This window comes from Epinephelus moara, chromosome 24, assembly GCF_006386435.1.
Source record: "Epinephelus moara isolate mb chromosome 24, YSFRI_EMoa_1.0, whole genome shotgun sequence".
NCBI classification, from domain to species: Eukaryota; Metazoa; Chordata; class Actinopteri; order Perciformes; family Serranidae; genus Epinephelus; species Epinephelus moara.
The window spans coordinates 41,916,153-41,929,953 of NC_065529.1; the positions used below are offsets into that span (position 1 = coordinate 41,916,153).

The 13,801-nt window shown below is 42.0% G+C and overlaps 1 protein-coding gene across 1 annotated transcript in view; it reads right to left on the bottom strand.

Moving 5' to 3' along the window:
• chd5 (chromodomain helicase DNA binding protein 5) overlaps positions 1 to 13,801 on the bottom strand; it is a 67,802-nt gene that overhangs the window by 5,020 nt on the left and 48,981 nt on the right. Inside the window, exons 29-39 of the mRNA XM_050039071.1 lie at positions 12,801 to 12,945; positions 11,739 to 11,898; positions 11,550 to 11,629; positions 11,133 to 11,328; positions 10,965 to 11,042; positions 10,677 to 10,829; positions 9,471 to 9,579; positions 9,118 to 9,250; positions 8,739 to 8,934; positions 5,337 to 5,500; positions 1,950 to 2,076 (exon numbers count right to left, since the gene is read on the bottom strand). Of these exons, the coding sequence (XP_049895028.1) occupies positions 1,950 to 2,076; positions 5,337 to 5,500; positions 8,739 to 8,934; positions 9,118 to 9,250; positions 9,471 to 9,579; positions 10,677 to 10,829; positions 10,965 to 11,042; positions 11,133 to 11,328; positions 11,550 to 11,629; positions 11,739 to 11,898; positions 12,801 to 12,945 (1,541 nt within the window). The remainder of the gene's footprint in view (positions 1 to 1,949; positions 2,077 to 5,336; positions 5,501 to 8,738; positions 8,935 to 9,117; positions 9,251 to 9,470; positions 9,580 to 10,676; positions 10,830 to 10,964; positions 11,043 to 11,132; positions 11,329 to 11,549; positions 11,630 to 11,738; positions 11,899 to 12,800; positions 12,946 to 13,801) is intronic.

A 13,801-nucleotide genomic window follows, 5' to 3' on the forward strand; every position in this document is an offset into this window, starting at 1 on the left:
TAACTCTAATTGGCAACTGGGTGGCGCTATAACAACAGAAACATGCTTAAAAATGGCTAAAATGCGACCGATCGCTGTGGCTCCCCCTGTGGACCAATGTTTGTTGTTTTTCTAATTTTTGGTATGACTCAGTCATGGTATGGTATGCTGTACATAATCACGGAAACTGTCAGTGTGTCACTGTGTCAGTCAGTCATTCTGTCTGTCCCACGTTTTTCTACTCACTGACGTTGTCAATCTATGTGAAACTGCACATTGGCATTGAGGATTGGCATAGGTAGAAGGTGACAAAGCTACCAACGGGTATGGACTAGTTAAATGTGATTCAGTGGTTTTCAAACAGAACAAACACAGTAACTTCAACATTTAATTAAAAACACAACTGAAACTGAGTGTGCCCAAAATGTCTGAAAACCCTCATTACCTCCACCAAGAAAGTAATAGGCGTTTTAAGACAGGAGAAGGAACATTAAGTGATCTAAGTATGCCTTGATTGGTTGAACATGAGCCAATGCAGCACCGGCGACTGCCATTTTGAGAAACCCATTAGCCTTGTTAAACAACTGACAACACAAAACATGAACAGCAGGAAAAATGAATCAATAGTGAAGTCCAGGCTTAACTGAGCATATATGCAACAGTGGAAATACTAAACGATTTTAGCTTGTCAAAGCCAAAGTGACAGTGCTATACCAACCACCGGCCGGCTTACAAAAGGTCACATCTGTGTACCTATTAGCAGTGTGAATGCAAAATAAGCCATTGAAGGTATGTAGTTCTCACAGGAGCTCCAGTTTCTCTCAGGGAGTCCCAGGAACTGTTTAGTGTGAAAACATGCTTTTGTTCCAGTTCCTTGGTCTGTTTGTCAGCTGTATAACAGGATAAACTACGGGCCACATTTTCATGAAACTTGGTGAAAGGGTGTAGCGTGGGGCCAAGGAAGAACCAATTAAATTTTGAAGCAAATTTTGTTCACAGTTTGGATAAACAAATTCTTTTTCAGTGTTTGGCCTTGGCACAGCTCTGCACTCTCCAAGTCCCCTTTTAGTCATGTACACAGCTAAGGATAGTAAGACAGGTCAAACCTGAATAAGGATGTAGGTCTGACAGCAGTGACGGATAGGACAGGTTTGGAAGAGAAAACAAAGGAATTTTAGTTATTACTCAAATAAGGTCAGCTCACCTGGGGGGATGGGTTGGTTTAAAACATGTACGATCGTCTGAATGCTCATGCTTCTTGCCTGAAATCATGATACTGATATGATAACTGATGAAAGTGTATCACATGGTGCTGCGCTCCAGATCTCAGCATTTAACTTCATAAACACAATCTAATTATTACAAATAGAAATGATCAAAACAAGACCTAAGGTGTAATAAACCAGATTTATCCTTTAACTCAACACCATCAAAGCCATTCGAAAAGTAGTTGACCTCATCTATTACAGAAACTGGCTGATTGTCTGTTGTGAACTGAAACACATGTCAAATTCTATGTACAACTTCTGGAAATGTCTTCTTATCTTTGAGAAAATATCTGATGCCTAGTAGAGCTGCAACTAACGATCAATTTCATTGTCAAATAATCTATCGATTATTTTACCGAGCAGTTGTTTGATCTATAAAATGTCAGAAAATTGTCAAATCTCTTGAACACAACCCAAAGATATTCAGATTACTGTCACAGATAAGGAAAAAACAAAACAAAGACATCCAGAAAATATTCACCTATAAGAAGCTGGAATCAGAATTTTTTTTTAACTTTTTTTTCCTTAAAAAATGACTCAGATAAATTGGAGATTAATTAAACTACTTGATTAATCATTGCAGCTCTGATAGTCTGTCAAAGCTAAATTTGAGTTAGTTAATAGTATAATCAAGTTACAGAAACAATCTCCAGTCTACACCTGTTTTCATCTCAATTATGATACAATAATGTTGATCCTTACCGCTGACGTAGGGTCCCAGAGGCATCTGACTGTAGTTGACCATAGGCTGTCCACCCGGTCCTCTGAACCCTCCACCGAAGCTGCTGCTGTACATCTGGGAGCAGCCGAACCCACCCTGGCTAAAAGGCTGAGAAACAAACATCAGTAATTCAGCTGCAACTCTGCATGACTCCTCTAAAGGCTAACAAAAAGAGAATGCTGTGATTAAAGCCATACAGCAGGTATTAATTCTTCCATTCAACATTTAGCTGGTTTAAGTTGTGTGAGAGAAGTTTTTCCCACAATAGGAAATACTGCCGACCAGTCAAGTTGCAGTTTACATCCATGTCTGTGCAGACTCATATGTCATGTAGTGAGGATGTGTATATGTTGATGAAATGGAGGTTATCACTATTTTGGCATGTTTGACTTTAGTGAGGAACACACTGTCTTCACTTAGAGACTGTTTTTAGGACTGACAGAGAGCCTCGTCACAATCACCGGACATAGCAATGATAGTAGCACAAATGCACGCAATTAGTCGACTGGTCCAGACTAGCAGCAGAAACCCTAGTTGGTTAAAATGATCATTATTGTATGCGATTATTTTTCCATTCACCCAATTAAAAAAAACTTTGTATTAATCGGGCATGTTTCCTAAAGATTTATTTTTTTAAAGAACATTTCGGTGGCATTTAAAATAAGATTTGGTTATTTAAAAATGTGATTAACGATTTCAAAAGGCTCTTAAAATGTATAATAGTTTTCAGCACAGTGTTTGATCTCAGAGATTAAATTGTGCTCAATTTTCACATTTTTTGAGGGTTTTGGTACTTTTAAACTTCCATTTAATCGTCAGGGAAATTAAAACATTCCTAGACAGTACACGATACTTCAAATATGGATGTTACAGAAGTTACAAATCCTTAAACATGGATGCTTCACACACATCTTCGACCCGGCAACACAGCAGATCGATACACTCAGCAAAGTTTCAAGATCAGTGTCGTCAATTCAGCAATCAACCACATGTCTCCCCTTCTGCTCCTGAGTTATGACACTGAATAATGGCCAGAAAAGCGTTTTTGCAGAACATTATGATGTCACAATGAAGCTGACCTTTGACCTTTTGGATATAAACTGTCAACACTTCATCATTTTATGTATTGTATTACACGTGTCTCAAATTTTTGTGTCAGTTTTGGCCAACAATTTTGACTGTTGACCACCAAATTCTAATCACCTTGAGCCAATGAGGACGTTTGTGCCACATTTGAGGAAATTCCCTCCAGGCGTTCCTGATATATTGTTTTCACAAGAATGGGGCGGACGGACGAACAACTCATGAACACAGTGCCTCCGGCCACGGCTGTCACCGACACGGAGCCATAAAAAACAAAAGGAGAGCGAGTCAGATTGCCGACTGTTTCCTTGGTTACGACAAGAGTTGGCATAGCAACCAGTAAAGCACAGTCAGAGCACATGGCCAATCGCACTGCTTGGCTGAAATGATCAGTTGTATAACAGAGAATAAAACACACACATTCAACTCCGGCGAACAGGTGCAGGAGAGATGCAAGTAATGAGACAATACAGCCTTTGTTGAATCCTCGGGGACGGAACTGTAGAGCTCCGCGGTGAAGAGTAAACAACTTCATTACACCTGGGGAAACTCTTCCATGGGGGATAGAGAGCGGGAGTCTCCACAGGTTTTCAGAAGGAATAATGCGGTTGCTGAGTCGTGACTACAGACCACTTTAAAGTTTTTTGGGCCATAGCCTTTTATTTCTGAAATTTACTCAGCCCTGAGGCACATTTTACTGAGCCTTGTTTCCTCACCAGCCTCCACTGCATAGTAATAGCCAGCCGAGTTCAAACCATTCAGGAAAGAGACGAATAATACTTTGTGACACAGAAGTGAAATTATTCATCTCATATTGCTCCAGTGCTGTAATGTAACGAAGTAACAATACGTTGGTACAATACTTAAGTATTTTTTAGGAGTATGTGTACTTTGCTTCAGTTTTTATATTTCTGTCACTACATTTCCTAAATAAAATGCATACTTTTACTCCACTTAATTTCATATTGTTCTTTGAATCCTCTAAGTTGTAAAGAAGACCCTTTTTTTGCTCAGAGTGTAATGTACGCTCCATTTTTTTTAAGGTGGAGTTCATGTTACAAAGAAATAAACTTCATAATCCTGTGAATTCTGACTGCTTGCTTTTCAATAACCAGCATTAACTTGTACTTTTACTTTCAATACTTACATTACTCTTGATATAGTACAAAAGTACAGTAAATATCAGGGAGCGGTTGCACAAAACACCTTAAGTATGACACTTAAGGCTTAATTTCTCCTTAGCTGAGGGACTTACACAGTTGCACAGAATCTCTGAAAGGTTTCTTTTGTTAAGGAGTAATGTAAACTCATTTGCTGCGTTGAAAGAAACTTTTACAGCGGTAAAAGTTTCCATGGAGACTGTTTGTTTGCTCGGACTCAAGCTTGTGATGCTTGTTATCGTCTTCTGAAGGAATACAATCACAGAATGCACAAACTACAAAGTTAATTTGATCCCAAAATATCAGAAAACAGAAAATGATTGTGGGAAGAAAATGCAACAAAAATTAATTCAGTCAAATCAAAAGTGTACCCACTGGGTGTCATAAATCAGTTCAGGGAGGACCCAAATGCAAAAAATGAGCTTTAATGCAGCTGATAAAAAACACCCTGAAGAGACAGGCAACTAAAAGTCCAAATAAAAGGGAGAACCAAAGCTAAACTGACAACCAACAAGGGAAGCACGATGAACACAAGGAAGAACTTGGGGAAGAAATCCAAAATGTAACACAAGACACCAGGAAAGGAAAATGCCACTATAAAGACTGTGATGAACACAGGATGAACTGACCAGGAACAAAGGGAAACACACAGGTATATATACACAGAAAGCTAATCACAACAACGAGACACAGCTGGAGTAAGTGGACATGGGCAAAAGGAGGGAAATGAGGATTGGCTGACAACAAGGGTGTGGAGGGAAACACTAGTTTGGATCCAACAAGACTAATACAGAACAGGTGTGAAGGGAAGACTCTGGGAACAGGGAAGGACTAACAACACAGGTGTGACAGAAACAGGTGGGAAAACACACAAAGACAGGAAGTGAAACCAAACACGACACGTGAGGAGAGAAATAAAACAGGAAGCAGATTAAGCATGAATCAATAACACGAAACAAGGAACACGAACAGAAACAAGAAGGATAACAGAATATGAACAAACCCACTACTACTTAATATTAAAGAAATCAAACAGAAGGTTGTATTTGACTTAATTTTTCTACCAAAGTATTGATTACTTGTGATGTTTTCTGAGGCCGCTCTGACCACTGAGTCTCATCTCACCTGCTGAGGCGGAGGCTCGCTCCCTCGGCTGGTGAGGCGGCTCAGGATGCTCCTCTCAGACATCTGCAGACGGGCCGACACCGGCGGGATCCTGGACAGCATGTTGGGCAGTCGGGTCACATCAGCTTTCATGTCGCTCAGAAGCTCCTCCAGCTGGTTCAGCACTGTGAGAGCATGAGAACACACACACACCATATCAGAGAGAGTGGTTTCACTTGTTAGCTCTCATTTAGGGGGCTTTCACATCAGGGACCTGGGTCTGAATCTGAGTACACTTGACCACACGTTAGATTCATTTGATGAGTGTAAAAACTGGGCATTAGTCTGTGTGCAGGTACACTTAAGGATGTGGTCTTGAGTCCGGTTCATGTGTACTCCAGTGCAATACCAACAGGTGTGAAAACCAACTACAAGGCATTTTTAACAGGTTAGGAAACAGTCTCAATTTAACACTGATGCCTTTATATCAGATGGCAGCCCAGCCCGCCCAACAGGCCCAGATCTGGCTTCGCTGCCACCTTGACAGCCCGACAGCAGCAGCTCCGCCTCCAGCAGGAGCTTCACCGCGCTGCAAACCGTTGCTGTGACAGCAGTGTCCATGACGCAAGACCAGATATGGAACAACATAACTAATGTGGAGAGGGGTGGCAGTCGTACTCGGGCACAGTACAAATTAATCGTACCTAATATGAAAGCGCCCTTCATCCCTGCATATGTAGAATCATTTACTGGAGAAAAGATCAGTGAGAGAAACCGCAGGGCAGCAGCATGAATAGCTCTTTTTAAAATCCTTTTCAAAAACTGTGTAAATAACATCAAATCATTATGAAAAGCAAATTGTGTGATCAAGGGCCTGAAATTAACAACTGCCAAGATCTAAAAGCCATAAAATTCTCACTGACAGATAATTCAGTAAGGGTCACAGACAGCAGTTTTGTCAAAGATAACATTGGAACGCCTGTGTTTTAGACAGTCTTTGGCCTTGGCCTGTTCCCAAACTTTCATCCTACTAATCACTGTGAGCGCGTTTCTGACGGTGAGTCGAATGAACACAAAATAAAGCCGCTGTGTCAAACAGGATCTTTACAGGCTGCCTGTTAGATGCTGTACACGCAGCAGCGGTGTGAAAACATCTTTATTCACTTTCTTTTTCTCTCCGATTAGTGTCTGGATGGATGGAGAAAACTGTTTCCTCTTGAAATCATGTTGTTTTAAGGGATTTCTACACATAAGCGTCAGTACCTGGAAACAAGAAATAGTGAGGCGGGTCAACTGCCCGAGGGGGGAAAATATGCTCTGATGAAGGTCTGATAGACTGAAAGTTGAAAATAAAGTGAAGCACTGCTCAAATCTAAAGGCCCTGACACACCAGGCCGGCTGTCGGCCACCTGTGAGCGTATGTTGGCCTACTTTTTGAGGTGTGTCCTGCACTGTTGGCACTAGTCGGCCTTTGTCAGTGGCTTTTTGGGCCAATTTTGCATGCTGAAATGAAGCTCAGCGTATGTTTAATCAGGAAGACTTTGTTTTTCTCTCCCTCCCACTCTCACTGCTTCCTCCAATCAGCTGACTATGAGTGTTCACTCTTCTAGTTATCCAATCAAACTTTGCAGCGATCTCTATCAGCCAATCAGGATGCTACTGCAACATTTTAAATCTGCTCGCTCCTCTCCAGCAGTCATTTTGGGCAGAATTGTCACGCCCTCCTCCACCCTGTTCACCTCCAGCCATCGTATCCAGAGTACAGGGCGAGCTCAGCAAAGGCTCATTCCTCTACTCATCTACGCAAGTTTACCCTTCAACAACACTATGGTTAACATGTGGTTAGGTTTAGGCACAAAAGCCACTTGGTTATGGTTAGGAAAAGATCATATTTCAGCTTCAAATACCCACTTTTGGAGCTCAATCCCAGCTCAAAACACAGCAATGTCTCTGTAAAAAACAGCTATTCATAGTAGGATTCTGGCTGCTAACACAGCAGTGGCTCAGTAAAGAAACAACTACTTTTCATGGCATTATCCCGACTGGAAATGTGGCAACAGGTCGCTTTAAAACACACATGTTTGGTGGTCACCTCACACAGTACTCATCTATATCATCAGTACTTCTCCGTCTTCCTCACATCTTCATCTCATCTTCACCACCTCTACCACCACCAGCATTAAGACCTTGGGGGTTCCCTGTTCTACTATGGATTCTTCACCCTCCTTAAATATATACCATCTCAAAGGGGTCGAATTGTCAAAGACTTTTCACATTTTTCATACTTATGTGCACAAGTAAATATTCTTTTCGCTAAAACTGAGTCTCTCTTGATGGAATTGGTGTTGGTGAGAGAAATCACCTTGATTGGTAGTTCAGCTCAGGGCGTGTGAAGAGAAACAGAAGTGAGGTAAGCAAGCAAACGGTTAAAGTCAAGAGGAAGTGAGATCGAAACAAACTTGTTACATTAAATAAGATTATGTATTTAGCCATTGAGCTCAGAGATGGTTTGTGTTCGCTAGCGCCATTGCTAGCTATCTTTTTGCTGTACTAACTGGCTAACTAGCATCTTGAATCCATCCTGTTGGTCTTTTGGTTTCCCTTTTTGAATGACGAATACAGACTACCTCCCCCTGCTGGTATGGAGAGTTACGTCCTGCAGGCACAGAACGAACACGCTAGTAAGCCATTGACTGTAGTCTTTGCGCTGCGTTCAAGTGCAACTTCTTGGCCGGGACACAGGCAACATGAGGCGACGCAACAGTTGGCTTTTGTCTCTACCATTTCTTTGACTGTCGGTTCGTTGTGTCTCAGCCTTAAGTGTGCGGAAATCTCTTCAATCAGTTTGGACTCAATGATGCTCTCAGCACCTAAGCAAAGATTAGGTCTTGAGGAGTGGTGGTCATACTGCACTAGGAAAGGGTTAAAATCATTGTAAAATAGTGCTGCAGCAGACTCATTACTTGTTTTAATAACATAAAACTTGCGTTCAGCTACAAAAAGACTTGTTAAGAAGGACATGTTTGCAGTGTGGCTACAGAAATTACAGGACTGCATTGATTTTTCGCTAGTAGAAAAAATGGATGGAACATAATATGCAAAAATATTTAGTATTTAATGAAATATCTTTTCTGAATCCAATAATAGTGTTTTTTTTTAATTATGAGGGGATTTGGGGGATCAAGATTTAAATATGTGTCCTTGCCTCTTTTATGAATGTTTCATGCACAGTCTAACTTTACACACAACACAGCGCAGATGACCTGTGGGCTGACAGATGTCTTATGAAAAATTTATATCAGTAATTTTGCCCTGTAAATGACATTTGTGCGGGATTGTTTTCCCAGTTTACCAGCTTTTGGCAGGTGGTGCAGAAATTCTGACAATTATGACTGTAGCTATTTTTGAAACTGGACCGCAGACCTTTGTGGAGCACGGCGTTGGCAGGCTTGTTCCCGGCCAGAGACTCTTTGGACAGGTGCTGGTGGGACTCTGCCAGACATTCCACCTCGGCGAAGCGAGTGTTGAGAGCCATGGCCGGGTGGCTGGGGTCCTGGGTCATATTCAGGTAAGCTGCCCGCCTCAACTGCTCCTCAATCACCAGAGCCTGCTCCAACAACTACAAAGAGATGCAGAGGGACGGAAAGAAAAAGAGAGTGTGTGAAGCAAAGACATGACAGTCAGAGGGAGGCACAGTTTGAAAGACAGTGTTTCAATTTGCATTCAGATATAACAAATCCTTTAATCCTTGAATTATTTCAGCCTTCAGTAGTTATTTTTAATTATAAAGATTCAGGATTGCCTTAAAGCGGCGAGCCAGGAACTTGTTCTTCATCTCCAGGTAGTTGCCCTTATGCATCTCAGTCTTGAAGGGCTCATTCAAAATGGCGTAACGTGGGTCATTCTGAATGTCCTGCCAACGAGCATAGCCATGTCTGAGACGGATTCCCGGTCAAGGAAAACAAATGGCAGCGCAGAACCTCATAAAATTCTTCAAATAAAAAAGAAAGATAGACTTGTGGAAAGCGTAGTTTTATATCACTCCTCACAGTTTGTAAATATCAGTCCTCCGACTGCAGCTCCCCCCGGGTCATAAGTAATTTCATTACTTTGCCAGATGCCGAGCTTCTTGCTCCTACATCTGGGGAAGGATACGTTACGATGCCAGCCAAAAGCCAGTAGTCATGGCGACGGTGCCAGATGTCATGCATCTTTCCAGAAGACAGCGCCGCTCGTTCTTCGGTTTGCCAGAGGGTGTGCAACTCTGACGGAGAAAGCATAAAGACAAACTGTTTTTACAAAAGCAAGAAGTAATATTCAAGATGTTTCCAGCATATAAGGAGGAATGAGAGCACTTTAACAACACAAACAAGATTCACGAGCAAACAAAGCTGTTTCATTGTGGCATCTGAAATAAACAACCTGTAGTGAGACAATGGAGCACAAAGTTGTATCAAAGAAAGAGGGAAAGTAATTACCCAGACACAACGTGCATATGTGAGTAAGTTCCACAGTTTTCTCCTTCTATTAAAAACAGGACAGTGTACAAGCAACTAGCTGCGAATAAGCAACCTATGCGACAGAATAAATGTTGACATTATGCATTGCTGCAAACCATCAATACATTTCTTTACGTTTCTTTATATTTCAACATGTGGTTAACATGTGGTTAGGGTTAGGCACAAAGGCCACTTGGCTATGGTTAGGAAAAGATCATGTTTTGGCTTTAAATACCCACTTCTGTGGCTCAATCCTCGATCAAAACACAGCAATGTCTTGATTAAAAACAGCCATTCACAGTATTATTCCAGCTGTGATTGCAGCAGCAGCTCAGTAAAGAAAGAAAGAACCACTTTTCATGGCATTATCGACTGGAAATGCAGCAACGGGTCGCTAAAAAACACCCATTTGGTGGGTTCAGCTGCTGGAAACACAGCTTGGCAGGCTTCTTGCCGAGATGACACACCATCCACCATCCCCTCCACATCCCGACAACAAAATCACCTCACTCACTACATCGCTTTCAACAACAAATATCACACAAGTCAATTAATTTGTCGTCATTTTTTTCCCCCTCTCTTTTGGATTCCCTTTGACTGGTCTGGCTTTGTTTGTTCTTGTGTTGATGGGTGGTTGGAATTGTTTTTCGTCCTTATTGGTTCTGTGTTATTATTGGAATTGGTTGCATATTAAAAACTATGAAACCTCCCTCATCTAAAATCAAAGCATTATATTCGCGAATGTTGCCTTTGGAGCACTGATTACTTTGTTTAGACAATGACATATACAGTAAGTTGCTGAGACTTCTTTGGTCATCGTCTAGTACATTTAGGACCTAAACAAAGTCAGATTTATTCTCACCTGTGAAACCTCCATCAGCGATATTGAACATAAACTTGGCTTTGTATCCGTTCTTGTCCTCCTTCCTGCTCTCATCCATCTCGTCCAAAGTGTCTTTGTCTCCATTTAATCGACCCTCTAACGCATCCTCACTCTTCATATCATCTGCAACGGCTACATAAATGACAGAAAAATTTCTTAAAAGAAATATCTCTATAATGGACCGCCACTAAAGATGGCTTTTAAAAAGCAGAGTTATTGTAGCCTTTGTTACCACCTGTTTTATTTAAGGATTCATGGCGTGTATACCTGGCTTATTTTCCTTGTCTTCAGTTTTTGCCTGAGGAGAATCACTATCTCCTTTTTCTGTTTCTTTGCAGGGCTCCACTGTGGATAACAAAAGAAGAGACTCAATTAAACTAAGTTCAGCCTTGCAGAGAAATTAAATTTGCAGCACACGGATTATGCACCACTCACTTTTAGGTGAGGGTTGACTGGATGGTAGCTCTGTCTGTTTCAAAGCGGACTCTTTGGAGTTGGCAGATGGCTCTGACTTTGCAGAGGGGGACTCAGTTGCGTCCCTCTCATCTCCTGTTTTCTCCTCTGAGCTGGCCTTGCTCTCCTCGCCGTCAGATGCTTTCTCAGGTACAGATGCTGGCTCTGCACTGGAAGACTGCCGAGGGAGAAACAGACAGGGCAACAGCGGGAGAAAGAGGAAAGTTGGTAGAGGGCAGAGAGACAAGTTAAAAGGTGTCTAAGTTTGACAGAAGCGTCTTCAGAGGATGATAAGACGAGTGTGGTTAAAGTGTGATGAGCCATGAGAAGATGAACAACAAGACAATAAAGGGAAACAGAATGACAGTGATGGATAGTGGCAGAAAAAAGAGGACTCACTTCCTGCTCTGACGATTTCTTGCTATCTTGCTCTGTGGTCTCCTTGTCTTCAGCGGTGCCCAAGAGAGACTCAGTCTTCTCTGCAGTCCAGCAAAAAAACAACAACTTAAACTTTTTGAGCAACACTTTTTCTTGGCATGAACCTTACAGCCAGATAAAAAGAAATCATGATCAGCACTTCGATCTGACCTGGTGGGATGGGAGTGCCGGGCTGCGTAGCGACAGGGCTGGCTGGCACAGGGGTGTTGGGATCAGAAGATAAACTCTCAGTCAGTTTCTTCAGCTCCATGCCGATGGGAATCAGATCCGGAGAGCTCAGCTTTCCATTTACATGCTCAAACTCTTGCACCTACGGAAAAGAGATAGGTTCAGCTCTTAAAAATGAAATTACTACTCTTTACTGGAATGACTTTCCTCAAAAGGGGATTAGAAAGAGCTCTGTTGTAAAATACATGTGGAGTATTAACCAGTAGTTTTGTTTTAATTTGTCTGTATCCAGTTGCATCAACTCCTAAGTTCAAACTCAGTGTTACTTCTCTCAGTGACAGTGGTATTAGGTTGTAACCATTAGTTGCTGTCCATGTACGGTGACCGAGAATAGTTAGAAGTTATTTATTCGCACTAGTCAGGTAAAGCTATATTTTATTAGTTTTAGGGGATGAACTGGTGCAGCAACAACTCACATTGTGATATAAAGCTTTAAACTGTTGTCAACATGTTGTTTAAATACTCTGAGCAATAAACCACACATCTTCTTTGTAGCATCAGTGTTGTTGCCACATTACAACTTAAAAACTTATGAACACACCAAAGTTGGAAAAACAGCTTCCCAACTCGGGAAATGGGACCATACGAGAAGCTCATGACTGCAGCCTAAAATATTTCTGAAGTTTTAATGGTGCAACCAGATTTGGTAAAACACTAGTTTGAAACTAGTTAGAAGTTACCAGAACTTATGAATGATTTTCCGCACAAACAACTAAAGCTGAAGTGCTCAAGCTCCAGACACATGTGTTGGTCTTTTCCTTTACCCAGGTGTGTACGCTACAAGGCAAACAAAGCAAACAAAACATCAAAATTTGTGGTCTGTGTGATGTATGAAACAGGACGGTACCCAAATAATACTTTTTTCTCTCGCCTGCGTTTGCCTCTGCCTGAAGAGTCTGACCTACTTTTCTCTAATCTCCCAGCGCTCCAGCAGAAGACTTGGTATTCTGTGTTAAAAGAAGCCTTTGCTGGAACAACCAGTACCTTTTTCCTGACAAGGGACATGACGCCGATCCTGGTTAGAACATGCTGACGAGACAGTCCTTCACGTGGGACTCCGTCAGCAAAGGTCTCTGCTCCGTCTGCCCCCGGCTCACACAGATGTCTCATGAACAGAGACACATAGGCCCTGAAGGAAAAAACAGACACTTTACAGCACACGGGACAAGAGGGATTCCTCTCAGATTATCAACACTAACATATATTTTACATTTTAAACAGCACAAGTAGGAGAAGTACTAGTAGTAGCAGATTTTTAAAGTGTATTAAGTGATGTTTTTCTTTGGTATTTTTTGGTTTTGTATGCGCTACAGTATATATTTGATGTTGTATATATATATTGTTACGGCTGTGTATGTGTTCCTTGCTGCTGTCCCTTCTCCCTCCTTGTAGATCTGCCCAGGTGTGCTGCATAACCTAACGAGGTGCAGTACACCTGGCATGGAGGAGGCGCTTAAGAGCTCCTGTGCCAGCAGCAGAGGAGAGAGGCTCTGGTGTGGGGACTGCTGGTCCTGCTGCCTCTCACTGAGGGGTTTTTGTTGTCTTGTTTGCCTGTCTTAATTCTAATAAATCCCATGGATTTGAATGTTTTAAAGGTGTTTATGTGGTTATTGCTAGGTCAGTGTTTGGAGTTTTGTTCGCCCCATAGGGTCGCTTAAAGGTGGGACGTAACAAAATAGATAGATAGAGAGATAGATAGAGAGATAGATAGATGTACAGGATCTTGAGGCACAGCAGGGGTTCGGTTTGGGGACCTGAGAATTGTATTTCTGCTTTTTTGCAGATGATGTGGTTCTGTTGACTCCATCACACCGTGACCTCCAGCATGCACTGGGGCGCTTTGTAGCCGAGTGCGGAGCAGTCGGAATGAGAGTTAGCACCTCCAAATGGTTCTCTGCTGGAAAATGGTGGATTGCCCTCTCTGAATTGGGAGAGAGTTACTTCCTTAACCGAGGGAGTATATTGGGGTCTTGTTCACGAGTGGG